Below are 22,471 nucleotides of genomic sequence, written 5' to 3'. Positions count from 1 at the left end.
TGAAAAAGTGAGTACAAGGATTATTACCTGGACTTTTTATCTCCTATGTTTTTTTACTATTTTTATGGAATAAAACAAAAGTAGGTATACTGACCTTGAAGTTCCTTCAATTTCTCATCAGTATCGACGGTCAGCTTAGAGGCGCGCTTCAGCAGCTGCTGTGCCCGTTCACGAGCTATAGTGGAAGTCGAAGCCCTTAAGTTTAGGGTTTTATTGGCCTCTCCGAAGGACTGTTGCAGCTAGTTTGAAAGGAAAAAATAATATTCAAGGACCAGACCATATAAGAAAATGTTTAATCCTTACTTTAAAGGCCAATTCGTGAGCATTGACAGAGTCTTGTTCGACAAGTTTCAATTGTTGCTGAATACTGCGAACATCATGCTCGTTCTTGGCTGCGTTCTTTTTCAGCTTATTGATTTTGGTGACTAGTTGATCAACCCTCGTTGCAGTTTCATTAGCCGGAGCAGCAGCTTGTTTGGTTTCGGCGTCAATCTAGAAAAGAAAATGCGGATATATTATTATAATAAGTTCAATATTGACTGAAGAGTCGATAAATCCCTAAAAAAAATCAATATAATAGGCTGAGGCTTTCAGGGCCAGTAAGCTAATGAGGTACATTTTGGGCTATTAGGGCGAGGTCTATAGACTTTCATAAAAGACGGTGGTTGGCAATAAAACCCAATAATGGTTGTGATTGCTCAAAACTGCTAGAATAGGCCATACCTCCAGTGAACTGCATAAAAGCAGGCTCTTCAATCGATGTATGGTATAATTGTTAGCAAACTTCTATTTCTGCCTCCCCACGTCCTTTGAAAATGTCAACCGCAGCAATTGACGAAACTTTAAATATCGAAACCTATTAACCACCACAATGGAATTATTGCCTCTCCTTAATGTGTGACCACCCCCGCTTCCACCTTCTGATCACATTGCGTACGGGTGGCAGGCCTGTGCACCGACTAAGTTCTCTCCTTAAGATAGTATCAGGCCAGCGTGCTCCAATGATACGACACAGACAAGTGTTCACGTAGGCTTGAGTGATAGGGGGGGTCCTTTTACATTTTCTACTCCCGTATAGCGAAACAGAAAGAACACTAGCACAGAACAGTCTCAACTTGATCTTGGTGTTGAGATAACTACATTTCCAAATTTTAGACAGGACAACAAAAGCGGATCTAGCGCTGTTATCGCGTCGGGCATTAAGTTGGGCAGAAACCGCGTTTCCTAGGTATACAAATTGATCGAAGATTTCGATGTTCTACCCATTAATGGAGATAGGAAGAACGCGATGATTTATCAGACTGATAACCTTGGTTTGTTGGTGTTTATCTTCAGTCCAACTCTATTTCCCCCTCTTTCCACATCCATTTGCGCAAGATCTATAATACGATGAGAGAGCAAACAGATGTCATCAGCGTTGTCGAAATGTTCAAGGAAATTCCTACACTTCCTTCGGACAAGGCAGCATCAAGAACGTCACCAATAATAAGAAGAAATAATATCGGTGACAGAATGCAAACCTGGCCCCGATGGATAAATGCAGGAGAATCCGGAGCGGAAACCAGGCTGCTCTCGGGCGATTAAGCTTGCGAGATGTTCTATGAAGCAGTTACAGGATTATTTTATCCATTATCTTTGCGACGGCAGGGAGCACGCAGACACCCCTGCAATTATCACACATTAAAACGGGTCTTGACGATCATCTCCTTCTTCCGCTCTCTGAGAACGATCTTAGATTCGCAAGATATCGGTACGAGTGGAAGTAGCACATTTGCAGTAACTCTGCGGGGAGACCGTACACCCAAGCGGGTGAGGGTTCGAATATCAAACCCATATCTGGTGGGAATCGAATTACAGATCCTCAACTTGGGTAATGAACCCATGTTCTTCAATGCAATCAGGTAAAAGGCCATTGGCATTATGGTGCCATCTCCTGACATGGCGGCTCTTATTGGAAAGTGGAGGATATCAATCGAATCACGGTGTTAGATCACAGGTGCATTGATTTCAAAATGAGCATGAATTCTCCTCCAATTGCTCTATTTCAGAATCCTCGGAAGACAGATTGGGTGACGTAAAAAACAGAGCTGAGTGGCCAAAGTTACAATCCCTTGGACGTGCATCGAATTCATTGTTAGAATTGAGAAAACATACTAGATGACCACTACAGGTATCAAAAAAGTCTTCGAAGAGAAATGCCCATTCAATAGGCCAAAGAAGGGTACTCCTCAAGAGAGTTCTGAACCGAATTACACTGTTGAGTTGAATACGAAGAGGCTCAGAAAGCTCTAAAGAAGAACATAAGGTCAGTTAAACGATCATCATGGAGACGCTTTTGCGAAGAGACTAATGCGCTTGAAGCAACCTCGAACTTGAAGCGGGTAACCTACGTTTACAGACCAGAAAATACACAGAAAACAATGAAGAAACAGAAAACCATTTGCTCCAGGCAATATGGAAAATGTCAGCTCACCTGCGTACAGCCTTCAACCGAAAACTTAAACTTGCAAATAATATCATTTTTGTGAGTAAAATGCGCATTCAACTCGTTTTGGACAGGAAAAGCTACTAAACTTCCTAAAAGGACTCGAAAGACCAGTAGATCGGTTCATAGGATACATACATTCCTAGATGACCACATCACTGTAGACAGCATGCCTACTAGAAATACAAATCCATGGAGACATCACTCCATGCGCTCAAGGCAAAAATTGAAAACACTTTTATCCGAAAGGAGTACCTCCTTATCCGCATTTATGCATAACGAAAATGCCTTCAATTATGCCCCATTTGCAGCAATTGTGACGCGGCAAGAGAGCATGGAATCGATCCGCTGTCTGTTGGATCTTTCCCGTGGTGGAGCGAAGGAATATCTACATATTAGTTCGACAGAAGTCTATTAAGGCAGGACGCCTTAGGAACCACAGTTGGTGCCTCCGTAATGGACTCACGGTGAATGCTAGGAAGACTGGAATTCCCACCTTAGTGCGGATGTAAATCCGGCTAGTGCAAACTGTCAAGTATTTAGGACATATCGACTCAAAGATAACGTGGAAGCATTATATCCGCTGGCGGAACAGTCATAGAAGACGGATCGGGTGTTTTCAACACACACATTGAGCTCAAAACGTCCAGTCAGCCTCCTCCTTTCGGCCTCAAATCTGCGGCAATTGATCATCGCATATTTTGGACTCTTCACTGTGCTACTGTGTCTAGGAAAATTCGGAGAAATATTCAACCCAACCCAACTGCACAGACCATCATAGTAGTCGTCGTTTTGGGCCATCGCCCCATCTCCTTATGTCATTACAAATAAGAGGCATCCCCCCATTTTTATGGCCTGATAATGCCAAGGAAGGAAGAGAAACTCAAAATGTGCGCTCCACTGTACATCTGAGTCAGGAAGGAGTCAGGTCTCTCGATCAAGGCACTCGAGCCCAGAGTTTTAAGACTCCATCCGCGGTGAGATCGTTAGGTTCACGGGAATTCCGATGTTTGTTATTTTTTAGGTTTCGATACGGACTCATGCATCGGCAAGAACGGGCTAATGATACTCGAGGGATCGAAGTGTTCAAAGGACTCTTCGTAAATATGTAGAATAAATTCGAAACCTATCTATTTTGCATTGGGTGCATTCCTTCCGACGTTGGGCCTAGGATCCGAAACGCCATAAAAGCTTCTCCCTTCCGCTTCTTGTGACGGAGTATCTTGAATCCAAATGATCCAGCGATAGTTTTGGCATGCTCGGTTCTGGGGCGGAGGAGAAAGGATCCATACGTGGGAAACTGTCGCAGTGGTGAAGTGAACGGTCAAATTGCAGAGAGAACTCCTAAGGCGCTGCCTGAAGCTTCAGTCACCATGGGCAACGTTGCGTCGTATGCGGTATAGAAGTTTTGATAGTCCCCTGAATCCAAATCCTTGAAGTTCTTCGTTACAAGAGGGTTGAGTGATTATCAAACGACTGAGTGACACCAGCATAGTCCATTACTGCTTAGACCTGAGTTCCTAGAACAAAAAGACGAATTCCCATACGGAGGTTCTGATCGTCACGCAGGGCAACATCGAATTGAGCGAATTTGTGTTGAAATTCGCTTCGAACCCTTCAGTTGTTTGGTAGATACTATCTACTGAATACTTTTTAAAACAAGAAAGCTGTTCACTCTTGGTTCGATATTGAAAGCATAACGAGCCGCTAGATGTGACGACAGGAGGGGCTGTAGAGGAGGTTGGTTATCCCCGGACCCAAAATTTTCACGAAGATTCAAAATGGAGACTTTTTTCACGGCTTGGAATTACTATTTCTCCGTTGTAAATGGAGAAACCGATTCTTCCCTTTTGGCGCTGATAAGGATCGCTACAAACTGCTTCCTTAATCAAAATTTGTGGATGAATACTAGGTCATATATGCCTGATGAATACTCCATTTTGGGAGATACAGTATTCATTTAGGAATTTACCATTTTATACGTAACTACCATGTCCTTCAAAATCATTGCTTTAAAAGGCGGTTACTTAATTCTATCCATTGCATGTCAAGCTCAATCTTCAGGAAGGAACGGATGTTTGAAGGAGCGAGATGGTAAAATTTATTGAAATTTCTTCTATCGAAAAGGCGAAAACCTATATCAACTCTAAACTTCTCTAAGTATACATACCTTGGACAAATCCTCTTTCGCCAAGCTTATATCATTCTCAGCTTTTGTGATCGATTCCTGTGCTTTATCCTGGGCAATTTGGGCTTCATCTAGCGCTTTAACCACTTCATTTGCTACTTCGAGAACAGCGTCAGCTTCTTGCCTATGAAAAATGAAATAAGACGAATTCATATAATCACCTAGAATCCTCTAAGCTGCTTCATTGCCTTACTTAGTTTGATTTGCTTTCAATTTCAATTGGTCCACTCGATCCAGATCTTGTCGCGTATTCTGAATAATTGACTCGACATTTTCCAATGATAACACCACTTCGGCTATTTTCTTCCCAAGAACGTCAATTGCCTGAGGATCCAAGTGCAGATCCGACCTAAGAGTTTTTTCAGCAAGCTCTTTAATTTCGTCAATTGATGCTGTCTCGTCGTTGAGAATATTGGAGAGTGCAGTTAGAGATTCAGTACCTCGCTTGATGAAGTCGTTAGTGCGGTTGAGGTAAAGTTCGGTGTCATAATGTGCGGACTTGGCTGTAGTAAACGCCTCAGAAGCATTGGCTTTAGCTTGTGCCAAGGATCTTATCAAATTGTCAGCGATCTCCTTCTTTTCCTTGATCTTCTTTTCGGTTTCCTTAACAATACTCAAAGCTTTTTCAGCTATTGTTAAAGCTCCTTTTTCACATGCTAGGCCTCCACAGGTTCCGCATCCTGCACCTCCGCATAAACTATCACAAGGATCGCCTCGTCCGTCGCATACATCGTTGTTGAGATCTGGTATTTCAGCACTCAGCTCGTTCAACAGTGCTCGGTACTTGTCTATGGAATCATCGTTATCCTTAAGAAGCCGGTCGAACTCTTCCTTGTTTCGTTCGAATAGCGTTTCTGTTCGTTTGCACTGGCGTTCTGCGTTCGCATTGAGTTCATCCGTTTCAGCTTTGACTGATCCTAGAGCTCGATAACGATCCAGGGCTGTACGCGTCAAGTTCAAGGCGCCATCTATGATACCTTCCTGCAGTTCAGTCTTGTTCCCTTTCAAAGCGTCCGCCATAGACTTAAGGACGCCACTCTGGTCTTTCAAGGAAGAGATCTTTACTTCTGCTAAGTTGATAGTGGAATAGAGTTCCTGTGATGTTCCGTCCACTTCTCCCCAGTTTTTACGGGTGTTTTGATAGTGTTTTGTCAGGTCAGAAACCCGATCATTCAATAGCTCAATATCTTGCATGCCAACTGTGGTATTATCTAAAAGTTGCTGAATGGTTCTGATTTTCTCTTCCATGGCATTGAATTCACTGGAATAGGCGCCCGTTGCTCCAATATGCTGAATCTGTTTGGCACGTTCAATTGCTTCTTTGGTTTCTGCTTCAATGTTCTTCAGGATGCCATCCCAATTATCGAAACATTCACCACACTCGGAACAGGATGGTGCCTCGCCAAAGAATCCACGGGCACATTGGTCACATTTATAGCCACCAATACCACGCTGGCATACACACTGGCCGGTTTCACGATCGCATTGATAATGAGCGGATCCATAGGGGTTGCAATCGCAAGCTGAAATGAAAAATGTTCAACATTTCGTGAAAGCATGTAAGATACTAACGGAAAATAGGATTTTCAGGAGTGAAGGTGTGTGGATCGTCCAGTGGTGGAATACCATCTTTTACGCTGCTGTCGTCAACCTGTATGGAATATGCAGGGAATAATGCCCATACAATTCGACCCTGCTCGGCCTTAAGTGCCCAGGGTTTTCGCAGGGCCCCGATTTTTCGGGTTATCAGTTTATAACTGAGTCTCCACGGGTTAAAAACGATGCTCCAACATGTCGAATCCTGCCGAAGCTTTCTTGCTCAAGTCCGAAGGGATCCTTGAGCAACATCCCTAAGGCGGGTGCCTTTCTGAATCCACATAGTAGCGGTACCTGAAACGTCAGGGTTCCATGAATCTGTGCCCTTGTTCCGGTACTGTTCACTGATGAGCACTAATTGAGCGATACCAATTCGAGTATTCGCGCTTGATGGCCTTTTCTACTTCGGCCTCTTCTATGGGAATCAAGATCGCAGACTTTTAGAGAGCACGTGCACTTCCTCTGTGCGTTATTCCGGAACAGCACCACTCTATGGTCCTAGGATTGCGTTGTGCTCTTTTAAATGACAAATGACAAACTTTGATCCTAAGAATTTTACCATTTCCCACAACTTTTTTAATCTTTTTTCACTCCGAGATAATAATCACAAATTTGGCTTCGTTTCGGCCGTTTGGATAGATGTCAAAGCTTAAAGTTTTTAATCAATTTTTCGTCTAATTTCTCAATATTCCAACCCTTCCACCTACATATGACTTTCCAGCTCTTCTGATCTAATGGTAATGAATTTGACAACTTTTTTTTTTAAATTCTGTGTACTTTTGGAGATCCCGGAGGTATAATATTGTCCAGAAGATTTTTCCACTTTTCGCCGGTTTTTCGACCCATCCAATCTTGGTAGTGCACGAAACATTTCTCCGTTTTTTGTTAGTTTTCCTAATTTTTTAAGCCCCGACTCCCATATGCGTATTTTACTTTGCTTGGTAAGTCTCCAAAAGCTTCCTTAGCATTTCGCCAACTTTTCCAGCTTCCCCCCTCTCAGTCGTTTTTTCCTTTTTCCTGATCACGAATTTCATCGAATCCGGAGAATCTACGGGAACACCGGGTTTGGTTCAAACATTTCTCCCCTTCTAGCCACTTTACGCAACTTTCTAACCACCTGACCTATATATTATTTTGTTGCACCTTCAAACCTGTAAACTGGTGATCAGGATTTCCACTCTTTTTCTTAAATCTTACGCATTTAAAGAAAATTCCCCGAATACTACGGGGATGTCGGCGTTTGAATGGTTGCAGAATATTTCTATATTTTTCGATAGTTTTTGATCCCCAAAACCGCTTTAGACCGATGATTGCTTGATCTCCAAAGTTCTTCATGCCATTTTAATCTATTGTGCCGGTTTTTATCAGTGTATCTAAATCTATTACCACAAATTTCGAAATCTACATATGTATTTATGGAGATATTGACGTCGAGAAATCGTCAGAAGATTTCTCAATTTTTCGCTGATTTTATCAACCTAACTAGATGCTATTTTGGAGTTCTTTTCCTTTCCAAACTCGTGATTACTAATTGATGGGGTGTAACGCGTCAATCACACCTACGCACCATCGCTCGCGGTTACTTGAAATGCGCCTCAATTCCCTCCACGACGTTCCGAGACGCCTGCACTCATTCTCTACTGTTCTGTGCCAAATGCTCTTGGGATGACCTATTCGTCGACCATCTCGGGAGAGTGGATTCCACCGCACGATGAAGCCAGCAATACAATTTTCATCAATCAAGTTCTTTGTTTGTAATAGTATCAAACCAGCGTGCTCCGATGGAACAACGGGTGTTCACGAAGACTTAGAGCCTTCGAGTGACAGTGGGGGGTCACTTTCCATGTACTACTTCCAACTAACAACACAGAAATAACACTAGCACAGAACAGTCTGAACTTGACCTTGGTGTTGAGATAACTGCATTTCTAGATAGACAAGGCAACGAAAGCAGATCTAGTGCCGTTAATTCATCGGGCAACATCAAGCTCAGTGCCACAGTCGGCACAAGCAGATACTCCCCAATTCTCATATTCAAGACGGTCTCCGATTCCCAAGGTTTCCAAGTGCAGCAATAAGTAACTCTGCAGGGAGACCGTCAAGCTCAGTGGCTTTATTCTGTTTGAGTGCATTGATGATCAAAATGATTTCTCTTCTGCTTGAAGGGACGGTCCGTAACCAGCAGTGTATCTGCCGTCCGATCAGTAAGGTAGCTTTTCTATTGTCGAACGACAACTGTATCGTACAAGCGGCCGATGTTGAACTTTTGGGGTCGCAATTTTCTAACCGTGCGAGAAGTGGCGGACACAACACTCAAGCGAGGGTAAGCAATCATCAGATGGTGAATCCTTTTGAGAAATCGGCAATAACTTAATAAAACTACGGTGAAGGTATCAAGTCTAGCACAACTAGCTAGCGAAGCAGTTATTCAATTCCCATTGTGTCGACGCAAAGAATGGCAAGCTGCGAATACGATACCATCTTGGAGCGAATGCGGTTTGTACGATTCCTACGTGGACTCCGCTCACGGGAGGTGTGCGGTAGCAAGCAAAGAAATCCACTGTGCAGAGGCATACAAAAATGCACAGGACTGGAGTCGGAATTCCATGTAATGATAGAAATTACACGACTCGAAACAGAACTCACATCTGACACAACTGGTATTGGCTGGTTTTCACGCCGTACAACAAACGCAATACCCACCGACCTACAACTTATGCATAAATTTATCTCCAGCTATCACTGTAGAAAAAGCGTACGATGAATTCTTTGAGTTTACCCTCAAATCGAGTAATAAACGTCATACGAGCTGGGCACATTATTTGAGAAACAGCTAAGGGACTGCGGTAGGGTTCGACAAGTTATCTCCTCGAATCACATGTGTCGGATACCAAGCACTTGAGAGTTATTAAAAACTGTTTGTAAACCGCTTGAGGGGCAAACGTTTCCGATCGGGTCCCCAGACCAAAGTGTGGTATGGAGTACCTCGATGGATCAGCTAGTACAGACCATAGCAGGGGAATGAAGCCACCGGAAATTCTGTCACACACAGAAACATGATGCACGTATCTTTAGCAAGTCCAATCTGATGATCCTCGGTAAACAATCGCCCACCAGGTCTTTTTACCAGTCAAGGGGGCAATAGTGCCAAGAAGTTAAAAGAGGAAGGAATATTGTGTTAGAATATCAGAGCCTGTAACCCCGGGTGAATCAGAGCTAGCACAATCCTCAGATGTAGGTTCTTCGAAGCTGTAATGGACTGTAAGAACTCTGTTACGTTGTAGAGTGCATCGCGTCAGCTACACCTGCGCCCTCCTGGCTTCAGCTCCCTCCATGACTTCCTGGGAAGCTTCCACTTTTCCTCCACTGAACTGCGCCATCTAACTATAGAGCAACCACTCACCATCATACACCGCAACAGAGTTACACCCTTTCGCAGTGTGTGACCTATCCACAGCCATTTCTTCATTTATGTTTGTGACAGGCCAGAATACCCCACGCAAAAATGAGTTGATGCAAGCTTGAACCTTTCGAGTCGTCAGCAGAAACAACGCCATCTAGATATACAAACTGTTCGATGCTCTCGCTTTTCTGCTCATTGATGTAAATAGGCAAAGTACGATAACCAGTCAAACTGATAACCTTTGTTATTGTTTACCCTCCAGTGCGACTCTACTTGCTCCTTTTTCCAAATCCACAGCCATTTGACCCTAGAGAGCTCGTCAGCGACCCTTACAATACGGAGGGTGGTGTCCCCGAAGTGCCTCAGCAAGTAGTTCTGACCCCTAGCTGACATTTTTTCTGTTTCCTAGGTATAAGTTGTAGGGATGGAAGAAGAATTGGCTGCGCCCGCCAAATCGCTCAGCGAAGGAGACAGCAAGAGCTGAAATACCCGACGTGACAGGAATAGAGTTCCAAATTTGAATTTATGCTGTGGGGCCGAAAAGTGGGGTAAACTGTGAAAAATGTAAAATCATTTTAAATGGCGATATTTCCATAAGAACGGGGTAGGGACGAAATTCGCGATCACCCATTTAGAAGGAGTAAAATAGCTACAGGACGAGAGTAAGGAAAGTCGAATTCCAAACTCCGTCTTCCTTTTTCTAAAATGTACTTTTTTCTCAACTTTAATAAACTTAAGCTAGTCTCGAGGACTCGTTACTCAGTATTTCCTAAAAAGTAAGCGAACAGGATAGAATTGAAAACAAAAAAAAAAACTTATACTCACGATGACACTGAACATTTGGATCTCCCCAGAAGTTGGTCTCACATTGGTTGCAACGGCGTCCACCGAATCCAGGTTTACACTTACATTGTCCATCATACTAAAACCAAAGAAATTTTCAAAATAATTAAAGCTGAAAGATATTACGGATACCTCTACATACCGGATTACATTGGTTAGATTCTGCTCCGATAGGATCACAATCGCACGCTTCACAACCCTCACCGCTTGCTATCTTCCAATGATTTTCAATGCAATGGTCACATCGTATTCCATCGACATTTTTCAAACAAGGACATTGACCCGAAACCCGATTGCAATGCTGAATTGTCTGATTTGTCCCCAGGACATCACAGTTGCATTCTATAATATTGAGAAGAAATTCAATTGGCTTTTCTGCTGGATGACAGAATAGAAAACACCACTTACGTCGACAGTCCTGATGCAGGGCATCACCAAAGAATCCATCACGGCAATGTTCACAATGATTTCCTCCGGTGTTGTGCAAGCATTTTAAACATTCTCCTGTCTCTGAGTGACAATTGCCAGTATCTCGTTCATCGGTATTTCCATTGCACTCACATTTCCAACAAGCGTTACCAGGTACAGATGGAAGTCCATAGTAATTATCGGCACATACGTCGCACCGAGGACCAGAATATCCTTCATTACAGTAACACACCATATCGTTTGTGCGTACATCCAAATCACAGCTGGTTGCATAGACGTGTGAAGTATTAAAGGTGCCAGGACAACGACAAGGTCTGCAGCCTATTTCGCTTCCCAGCTGTGGATCTCCATAGTATCCTGCAATACATTTCTCGCAATAGAATCCCGTAGTGTAGTCCGAACAGGATAGACATTCCCCTGTGCGAGGATCGCAATTTTGTGTGTGACCATTACAGTAGCACATTTGGCAATTCGGGAAGTTCCAGAATCCTGGCTGACATTCGTCACACTCACGACCATAGGTGTTTGGATGGCAGTTACATTGACCTGTGATTAGGTCGCAGTCGTTATCACGAGCCCCAATGCTGTTACAGTCGCAGGCTGTGGGACAAATCCTGTTAGAGGAAAATCAGAGACCAGAAAAACTATTCGTAATACCTTTGCAGCCTTCAGGGCCGAAACCATAGGTTCCTGGAGCACATCGGTCGCATCTCCGTCCCACAACATTAGGTTTGCATTGGCACATTCCTCCAAACTGCTCACATTGTTTGCTGAGCGAACCAGTAGCATCGCATTCGCAAGCTGTTTAAGAAGGATTTGGTCAGCAAATACCGAGTAGTCACGAAGCTACTGAAAATACTTACATGACGCTCCATCAAAAACGTAGATACTGACAATATTGAAGAAATCCTTACACTCCGGATGCGAGCTCTTGTCATAGTTCAAATCGTAGTAGGTCTGGTTGCATCCGTAACGAACATACTCCCTGCGTCGATTTTCAGATGGAGGTGATCCGGAGAAAATAGGAGTAGCTTCGATATGCGGCACTAAAGACAACTAAAAACAAGATCTTTTCTGATTAAAAAGGAATCCTTTTCGTCTCAAACAATACTGAGTCCTACCGAATCTATAAGGATCTGCGCTGCTGGATTATCCTCAGAGTTTCTATGTCGTTCGAAATGTATTTTGAATTTGTACACTTTATTTTCCTCCAAGCAGATATCATGTAGGGCTACCACTTTATTGTCGTTCTCAGGCAGACTGAATGGAATTTGTTGTTCGTATGAAGGATGTGAATTGGCGCAAGGTCCTTCGGGATCGTATCCCTCTGGACGTTCTAAAGTAATTCGGGCATCTTCCCAATTACCACGAGTTTGTGTCAGATAACGTACAACTACATCATAGGTCATCGTTCGCGGGACTCCATCTACTTGAATTTGAAGTTCAGTTTTCTCGGGAACACGTTCGTAACCTGGACCGGTCCACTGTGGTGGACGATCAGTTGGGAGCTCTTGAAGGACAATGCTGCAATTCTAGATTAGAAACGACGTTATTATTTAGTTTGTTTCAATTTGGCTTTATTGTCCAAAAGGGAGAAGGAACATCCGAATTTTACTTACTCCGTAAGATCGGCTGATACACTCAGTAATCCTTGGAATTTCAGCTTCATAGACATTGTGCAAGGATGGAATGAAATAGTTTTGTAATGGAGTATCGCACGTTCTTCCAGTCATATGCGAACGACATCTACACTGACCCGTAATCACATCGCAGAAATTATCCAACGAACCACCAGGATCACAATTACATAGTGAACAGCCATCCTGACTATCGGACAATCCATACGTTTCAGGCATACATTCGTTACAGTCCTTGCCCGTCACAAGGCGTTTACAAGTACATTCGCCCGTGTACATATTGCACCCGGAATTGAAAATAGTTCCAAGAGTGTGGCAAGTACAATTGGAGCAACCAAGGGGATTCCTCTCGTCCAAGTTCCAAAAGCCGTCCTTACACGTATCGCAGCGACGTCCTTTGACGTTTGCTTTGCAGTGGCATGCCCCGGCTTCGATGCCATTTGCAGGATCATTTACAGAGTCGCAGATTCCATCGTCCAGAGAGCCGCTAGGATCACAGTCGCATGCTGTGATATAGTTGGGATTAAAAAATTCAAACTAATGCAGTTTCAAGTTGATAGAAGGAGATCTTACGTTTACAAACATGAGGGCTCTGAAGATCCTCAAGAGGGTCGCGATAGAAGAACTGGATACACTCCTCGCAATGTTGCCCGACAGTATTGTGCTGGCAGTTATCACACACTCCTCCACTCACTCGTCCCGAGTGCTCGTAGACAGCTTGATCGAAGTGACAACTTGTCGCATGGTTGTTGCATGTACATTCTGTGAGGAAGTTTGAAATAGTAATGCCCATTTTGTCACCTAAATTAAAAGAATATACTCTTGCAAGCGTTCGTCTGTTTTCCCAAAGCTGGCTTCCATGGTAGATCGTTGTAGAAGTCCTCACACTCCTCACAGTTCAAGCCCTTGGTATTATGTGTACATTCACATTTTCCATGGACCATATCTACCACATTAGCCACTCCGTCAAGCGGTAAGCATCGTGAAGCGTGTCCATAGCAGGAACATGACCCTCTCACGACCATCTTGCTTATGGCATAGTAATACTTCTCCTGGATCTCCTCGCGGTCATCCAACAGAGTATCGCCCAGGTTGTGTAATTTGGTGAAATTCACTCTCAAGTTGGTCATCTTCAGCATATTCTGTATATGCGGAGCGTAGGGATTCTCGATCTTGATATTGGGCGGTAGAACCCTAAAAATAACTTCGCCATCCTTCGATGGTTCCACGTTTGAATAGCGATGGTCGCAAACTACATCGGTGATATTTTGAATAACCAGTGGCGCATGTGGGAAAGATTTATCACAATCGTGAGCGAAGTACTTGTAGATATGCCATGTCTTGCCGAAATCAAAGGAACGTTCAATAAGCATAGCAGCCGGTCGGAATGTTGCGAAAACAATGAACATGTGAGTAAAATGGAATTCAGCTTCTAAATCGAGCTGGATGGTGACATTTTGTTTTCCGTTTTCAGATTGCCACCATGTTGGGATGCGAGTCCTGAAATAGGTTAAAAAAGTTGAAGTTAGTTGTATTGAATGTGCATGAAAGTCCTGGGGGTTTAACGTGAGTACCTGCCCACGGTCCTCTTCGGACACGAATTGATTTTGGGACCACAATCAGAGCCCCGCCATGCAAGCACAGTGGTCCTGGTTTATACTGAGTGCAGGCTCAGCATTCATACAAGTGGATGCGAGGCCTATCTAACATCTCTGCCGCAACTAAGGAGTACGGCACCCGTGTTGTACAGCGCAACTCCACGCTCGAGCTCCGAGGAACTCTGCCTGCGATGTAGGCATAACCACAACAACCATGAAACTCCCACTAGGAGGCCAACCGCAAATAACCTGGCCGAGAACACATCCTCCAGGAATTCTCCTGGAGTATTTGCTCTCAGAGGACCATCCCGATTCCCATGGTAGCAGATAACCTCCGGTGAGGCTTCGTGGCAAAGCCACTTCAGATGAGTCCCTTACAGACTCGGGTCTGATCGCCCTCCTCGAGAACGGAATGTGCAGTGAATAATGACAGGATTTCCACAAAGCTCTGATTTTTCGGATGACCAATATATAACCAAGTCCCCATGGATCCCCCTCAACCTGGCCAATTTCCTGGTAGTCGGCGAGATGAACTTTTATTTATCTCGTTACAGGATTTTCTTTTAGTTGTTCTTTACTTCATCATACTGGCAAATGCCTCCTCCCGGTCGTCTAAGCACAGTAGCCCACAGGAGTGCTTATAGTGCTACTACCACAGCTTGGTAATTTCCACCGTCCGTGAATCGACTTGTCACAGCATGGAAGTTCTGGGAGTCTCGTTATCAGGTTCATAACTGAATTTACGACAGCATCAGGTTCATCTGAAGTATCCTCCGTCACTCCCCTGAAAAATTTATCATTGTAATGTTTCACGTACTGGGAGGGTACTTGGCTGGTACGTCTCCTGTACGGACATTTCGAACGCGAAACGATATATCGATGTTCATTTGCTGAGAAATTCTCCTCCATCATTCCTCCACCGTCGACACCAGTGATTCCGACACAAATGTTACACCGGGACTGCTTCATTCAAGGTCTGGGCGCCGGCAATTAAAACAAGCTCCATCCTCGGCACCATCTCTAGAATTAATTTTCCTCTGAACTCAGGATAAGAGTTACTTCATTCTCTCACAACCAGGATGCACCCGTCTATATCCAAGCCGGCGTCCTACGAAGCGTCCAAAGTCAAGCATTTAGCGATGCGTGAGCTGAGTTGATTGAGCGTCAGCCACTTGACCGCATCACCCGGGTTGGAATTTCGGTTGGTCATAGATGTTTATGTTCATCTTGGTCTGTTCCCGCTGTTGTGGGATCACCAATTCCACAGTTTAAGTTTGATGTTAATAAAGGGCAAAATAAAAATAGGAAAAAATTGCAACACCAAGAAGACATTGTGTGGACGCCTTGTACTCCACAAAGGAGCCATATATTTAGACACGGAATCCAGAAAAACGCTACCGCGAAGTTGGGTATCATCCTGAACTCAGGTGGCTGCCATGGAGCGGGATACTGTTTGCAGATAGTTAGCTTTTACTTCTCCAGCAAATTGCGCTAGAGCGGTTGGGTAGGTGAAGTATTTTCATCCAAGGGATGGCCAGTATAATAAAGATACAACATTTTATATCCTAAGTCCAAACAACTCGTAAATCTCTTTAACCAGATATTATCTCATATAACACATACATACTGTTAATATCTTATTTCAATTAAACTTTCCACTTACCCAGGCTGAGTTGGATAAATAATCTGTCCAATTCGATGATTCAACATTGGGTCATTTTCTGTTTCTCGTCTTGTATCGCACAAGAAGCATTTCTTCTCCTCAAGATGTGAAACGATACAGAATCTTTCCGGTCCACGTATGCCACATGTCGATGAGGCTGTAAGGCGATTTTCACGTCCGATCAGCAGATTTCCCGTGGCCGGATAACATGAACTCTGTTCACATGGATGGACCCTCTGTTGTGGGCGGCGAGCTATCGATGAAAATAAACATTTCTCATTAGTCGTTGTGTTGAAAAGAAAAACAGAAATTACTCGTTGGAGTTTTCCAGGGAAATTATGCATATCGATATGGAGTAAAGTCAGCGCCAAGAAAGAAGTATCAGAAAAAAATTAGATAAAAACCTTTCCTTGATAAGGCAATGAAGTTAAATGCACTAGGACCATGGGGTCAAGAAAATTTAGAAAATGGCCATTTTAAAATTCATATTTTCAGAGGGCCACCTAATTTCTTTTATTAAACAACCAACGAATCTTCTCCTTGACAACTATCTTGGCGTAAACTATGGAGAACATAAGCACATAATTTATCAGACATTCAAGCACATGAAAAAAGGAGGAAACAAGCGAGTATTTTAGCAATAATTTATCTAAAAATAATCCAAAAAGCGACGGATGGAATAATATGGGTGGAATGATATGGAAATCTCCAGCATGGGTGGCAAGATAATCGAATGGCGAAATAGTGTTTATTTACAGAGAGCAAAATTTATTAAAAGCGGATATTAATTAATGTACATCTTATTCTAAGGCATGAAAAGCCGGCAGAGTATTAAGTTGGTGTATCCAAAATATCGCCGATAATAGGAATTTTTTAAATCAGTTTATTCCATCAAATTAAAGCTACACAACTCTTCTCGTAATCTCTTTACTACTAAGGAATATAAATTACAGATTAAGGTCCTTAAAGTTTATCATCAATCGTCTTTCGACATAAGTCAGTGTGGTCACTAGAATCAAATCTGCGTAATTATTTGACAAGGACCATTGACCAATAACTTAGAATTCCGAACACTGGGCGGAGTCCAACGATACCCATAGATGTAAGGATTCATATCTTCACTATGAACATCAACACTAACCATCATACAACTCCTACGAGAGCAGGCACATTTCTCATGAATATAACCAGATTCAGTCCAGATTCATTGAGGATCCTTTGAGAGTTCCTGTTAGACTATTTGAGCTCGGGAAGCTTAATACAGCCATTCTGACCGACAGCCAAAAGCCATTAAGGCTTTGTACTCAGTGGCGACATCCTCCTGCTGGGGCAGTGCAGGAATACGCTAAACAGTCTAGGCGGCATGCTCAAGGTCACCCTTCTCTGGATTCCCGGCCATAGGAACATAGAGGGTATTGAGCGGGCTGGCGGAATTGTAGGCACTTCTCTGCTCTTGGCAGTCCTTCTGTTGGCATAGTTTGGGTTCCATTGGTGACTGTTAGCTGTGGAATATACTCGCACTACTTAACGGGGGCGGAGTTCAGATGGCTGCGCCACGTCAAGGAGGATTTTGCCCGCATATAGTACGACTCGATCGTAAAACCTCTTATTCCAGATGTGTGCAAATGCATACAATATTACATTGGTTTGCACGGGGGGCCAGTGTAGGGAACCATACCAGTAGATTCGGGGTAGCCTACAATTCCCACTGCCGAAGCTGCGGAGAATAGGGAGAAACAATTAGGCACTTCCTTTGTTAGGGTTTTTGACATGTAGTAAAGCATCCGTTGAGGATATTAAGGAGATCTCTAGTTGCACGGTGGTAGATCAGCAGAATTCAGTGAGCTGGTTCAAAAGGTCTGACCCAGCTCGACCTTGTTGCCTTCGTCCTATCCACAGCAGTAATGGTCTTAGGAGTCAATGGAATCAAAGGGGGGGTTTCTGGCAGCGCTCACTGATTCCTGCCTATCTATCCCATGGTTGTAATAAATTTGTCATATTCCCCTTTCCTCAATTACTTCATATTTCTTTCGGTTGGGTTGGGGCTGGACTGTGCTTATCGAGACCTTTCATTTGATACCCGTCATGACTATAATCGATAGGTCGGCACTGTCATCACTGAAAGGCAAATGCTCTCCACCGATTACTTGTCCCAAGTTCTAGCAGACTATAGTGAACACTCTGTTTTCAGAAGATGTGAGCCCTTTGAGTCTTCCTGCAGTATATGTAAACCCCGACAGATATGGAAGTTCTACATGCATCGAAAAGGTTCATTGTATTTAGGACCCCAGGGCCAGATAGACTCCCAAATATTGTTCTCAAAACAGCGCTAGGAATGATTGCCTAAGTTTTCATGTCATGCCACCGAGCAATGGAAGCTACAAAAGCTGATATTCACTCCGAAATTAGGTAAACCATTGGGTGACCACTCCTCGCACAGAAAATCATCGGCGGGAAAATGCTGAAATCGGGGGCAAACTGGCACGCGGTGAACTCCGTAATCAAAAGTATTCAAACGGCAGGTTTGGTCGCTTAAATCTCAGTTCTCCTCGCAAAATAATGCTACCCGGAGGTTCCGAGCTGTAACCTGGCGCGAGATTGTATTCCTAAGATATCCACCTGCAGCCATAAAAAAAGACAGACAGATGGAGGCATGGCTGGACAGAGAGTAAACCGATTTTAATTAGGTCTTGTTTCACACAAAAGTACTCATTTAAAACTGCATCTACTCGTATCCGACATCCAGTCACGATTATAAATTCATCTACCACCGGTGAGATTTGAACCGCGACTTTGCCCTGTAACAGCCTAGCGCCGCTAAGCCATCTGAACATCCATTACCGTATACGGCATCACAAAAGTCTTTATCTTATCTATCGCAATAGATGGAAATTGACCGCCACTATTACTCGAAAGCAGGCAGAAGTGGCAGTGGATAGGTCGCAAATGGAGAAACGTCGACAACTTTATTTGCTGATTATGCCATAAAGCGTGAATCCACTATCCCAGAAATATATGGAATAGAATAGTAAAGGAGAAGTGTAAACATCTCGGCGAACTGTCAGTGTGGTTGACGCCCTATGTTTCATTTAAGGGACAAAGACAAACATATATAAATGTATTCGTTTTGAGAATGATGGGGTCCTAAGTCTAAGTCCTAAGTCTAACTTAATGCTGGACCGTTCTACGAATTATATAAAGGAGCACTCAACATCTGCGAGCCGCTACGGTCACGCTGCTTCCAGGGCAGAGGTGAGGCAGCGTCTGACGATTTGCCTCTGCCCTGGTAAGAAACCGTAAAGCCGCCATCGCTTGCTTTTTTTATATATAAATCTTCTTTTCCTTTGGCCCTTGTCCTCCTCACAAGCAGAGTCAGCGTCTTGATCGGTTGCACCATTTTGTTCTGTCCTTTGTCTGACTTGGATACACTCGCGAGGCTTCCAAATCACCACCCAGCATATCAAGCTGCCGTTGTTTCGGTCGGTCTTTTGGTCATTTACCATCGATCAGTGCAACCCCATATCGATTTTGGGTGTGATCATAACGTGTTACGTTACTGCTCCAGCGCAGCTTCTTCGACCCAATTACCGCAAGACGCCGTTCATCGTCTTTTATAGTCGGCCAACACTCAGAACCATAAAGGGCGACAGGGTAGGCCGTAAACTTTTGATTTGACACATCGACGAAAACAAAGAACGCCCGTTGTGACACACCACTTCATCCACTCAGTGCTGAGCAGGTCACTGCCACTGACAGTGACAGTACCTGTTTTATTGGGATCGGTCGTAAAAAATTTAATTTCGTTCAGGTTCAGTCTTAAACTGTGTTAGATTGGGTGGTCATTCCAGTTGCTCAAGATCAACTTTCTTGCGCTAGGAAAACATGATCTTCAAAGGGCAGTGCATAGGAAGCTGGAGTTTGGATATCTCCTGTGATATTGTCCATCACAAGAACAAAGAGGCGTTATGTTGATGAACACTGAGACATGGAGCAGTTCTAATATACTTGCCACACTTCAAACTTTATTTTTTGGACCGCGGTAAATCTGTGCACTACGTGTGTCAAACACCTTCTCTAGATCCAGACATGGAATGTAGAGAAGTCGATGCTGGTCACGGCCCATGAGTAATCGTGCAGCATATTTTGCGTCGGTAGTTCTGGAGGTCTTGATTGCGATCGAACAGCGACAATGCATCTATCAGCGGAACCTGGTGCCTACTGGCCACCGGAAAAACCCACATTGAATCGGTTGCCTGATGATTGAGGAAGCAGATTTAATAAGTAGGTGTTTCAAATGCCTCAAGTATAACACTTCGTGAAGGTTTGCTCAAACAACACTGATCGATCCGGTTGATGCAGGAAGTATGGGGACGAAAATACGAGCAGAGCTTTTACCACCACCTGATCTTATCAGTGTCTTCAAGTAGGGAAGTAAAGTAATGAGCGCAAAAGGGCACATCTGAACATAATCCTGGCCAACGAAGGTGATGTGTATACATGGATATATGTTATAACGTAACACATCACGAAGCAAGATGTCCCTGCACTACCAAAATGCCTACCAATCGGTGGTATAGTGAATTGACTAATCTCTGCTGAGTTTCCCTTTGAGTCAAATGAACGGCACGGAGGGCAAATTGTAGGCCGATCAGAAAGGAAAACAGCTGACGTACAAGCTTATGATTGGTATTTACCCATGGTCATTCCAATCTGAACTCATGAACCAACTTACTGCTAAAGGGGTTAATTTTTGAACTCCAAATGAAATGGCAATGTCTGCAGTAACTAGAAGTGACCTGCAGGAAATTCGCAGAAGAGGAGTCAACAAATCTCTTAACCTGCATAGTATACCGAATAAGGCTCTGGAGGTTGTACATCAAAGAAAATCTTTCCTGCATTATGCAAGCTGCAGAATCTGGTATTGTAGCCTAGCTAGATAAGATACGGAAATAGAGAAGGTACAGACCCATGTGCCTTTTTGTCTGCTTCTGGTTGTTGAAGAACTACGTAGGAGCTCTATAAAGGATGGTATAGATTGTGGTAATACCAACTAATATCGCCAATTCGTTTCCCTCAAATTGAGGAATCCATTTAATTAGGGTTTACCTATCCACTATCATGGTCATCAGCTAATTGAGGAAAAGAAGAATGGGGAACGCAGGATATCTGTTCTCTGCGCCGGCGTCTCACAAGATTCTACTTTTGTGAAATATCATGCTCAATGCTGACCTCATTTTTCGGTTAAAGAGAAGGCCAGGGTATTGGGTTACGCTGACAATATACGATTGGTGGTGACTGCGAAATATTTCGGTATGTGAAATTATACTCATGTGGACAATCAACGCTACAAGGACATGGCTAGCGCTGGACGGGCACTTGTGGAGTAAAAACGGAAACGATCCTTCTCATAAAGCAGTACAAGAAATACTATGCTAGCATTAGAATTGGGAAATCGGAGATAAAATATCTAGAAAAGGATATAGATACAAAGCTCAACTTTAAGCAGCACATGCAGTATACTTCCGACAAAGTGTCCATTCATAGCAAGGATAATATTGAACTTAGAAATGGGTCCCCAAGAGTGAGTACACAGAAGAGCAGGGTTAAATATTTGTTCTGATTTCAGGACCGTCTCAGGCGATGCAGTATTAGTTATCCTGGGAATGACTAATATATTATTGGGAGTCTGTTAACCACCATCACAGATTAAGAACGATAAAAGAGAGAATTCTAGAAATAAATGGAAGCAGTGGTGGGAATCAAAATAGGACCTGCTTCCTTGTCATAAGGAAGCCGTTGCAAAAATATCATTGGAACATCAATTATATTCTTCTCCACTTTCTCACATTACATGGAGAATAGTACAAGTACCATTACAAGTTCAAGCTGGACATTTTACTCGACTATTCCGTACGACCGAGGCTGTGTATTCTTCCCCACAGCTGATAGAACAAACGTTTAGTGATCAGGGGAGTCCATAGTCCGCATTCATTTAGTGTCAGATCGGATCAATTGGGGAGGATCTGCCCCTTCAATTTATGGTGCATGGGCGCTTTCTGGGAAGGTTTCAATACGGTTTCTTCCAAAACAAAGACAACCCATCACACTCTGCTTGATTCCTGTTCAAAGAGCACAGCGACCGTAAGTGGTCGTGGGAAGAGATGAAGGGCTGGCAAGTTACCTCAGCGCTGAACGAAACCGTAATTAAAATTCCTGGAGAGGAAGAAGAGGGCATCAGTTAAGCTAGATTGTCTTTGTGAATTAATTCCTAGCAGAAGTGTAGGCCAGTGGCTTCAATAGGATTGTCATCCTCAGGCCATCAATTCAAGGTGGATACTCTAAAGGCTGCGCCTTATGACAATGTGAGGAAGAAAAAGCATCGAGTGAGGGGTAATCCGCCGTGACTTTTCCCTCTCGATCGCAGTTCTCTGGTCTGGCATTTTACACCTCTATGCATGCACTGGAGCCGTATTTTCTTTTATTTTCCAGCTTTAGCTTGAGTGTTCTTCTCCGTTAGATTCTCGCGACATCCTTTTTTCGATGCGGATATATTTTTATGACTATGACGATGCCAGGGCAATGTGGCATGGTGGGAACTCCAAAGGCCGCGTCTTTTCAAGATCAGAGAA

General features: G+C 43.6%; 1 protein-coding gene across 1 annotated transcript in view; it reads right to left on the bottom strand.

Moving 5' to 3' along the window:
• The window catches only part of LOC119658940 (laminin subunit beta-1), a 40,606-nt gene that overhangs the window by 1,093 nt on the left and 17,042 nt on the right, over positions 1–22,471 (bottom strand). The window contains exons 4-17 of the mRNA XM_038066797.1: positions 15,843–16,095; positions 13,402–14,081; positions 13,155–13,343; positions 12,564–13,087; positions 12,066–12,476; positions 11,808–12,000; positions 11,602–11,745; positions 10,924–11,544; positions 10,658–10,857; positions 10,498–10,594; positions 4,867–6,196; positions 4,656–4,797; positions 304–492; positions 95–239 (exon numbers count right to left, since the gene is read on the bottom strand). Coding sequence (XP_037922725.1) covers positions 95–239; positions 304–492; positions 4,656–4,797; positions 4,867–6,196; positions 10,498–10,594; positions 10,658–10,857; positions 10,924–11,544; positions 11,602–11,745; positions 11,808–12,000; positions 12,066–12,476; positions 12,564–13,087; positions 13,155–13,343; positions 13,402–14,081; positions 15,843–16,095 — 5,118 coding nt within the window. The remainder of the gene's footprint in view (positions 1–94; positions 240–303; positions 493–4,655; positions 4,798–4,866; positions 6,197–10,497; positions 10,595–10,657; positions 10,858–10,923; positions 11,545–11,601; positions 11,746–11,807; positions 12,001–12,065; positions 12,477–12,563; positions 13,088–13,154; positions 13,344–13,401; positions 14,082–15,842; positions 16,096–22,471) is intronic.

This window comes from Hermetia illucens, chromosome 6 (assembly GCF_905115235.1).
Source record: "Hermetia illucens chromosome 6, iHerIll2.2.curated.20191125, whole genome shotgun sequence".
NCBI lineage: Eukaryota > Metazoa > Arthropoda > Insecta > Diptera > Stratiomyidae > Hermetia > Hermetia illucens.
The sequence above is the reverse complement of the archived record's forward strand: the minus strand, read 5'-3'. Positions and strand labels throughout refer to the sequence as shown.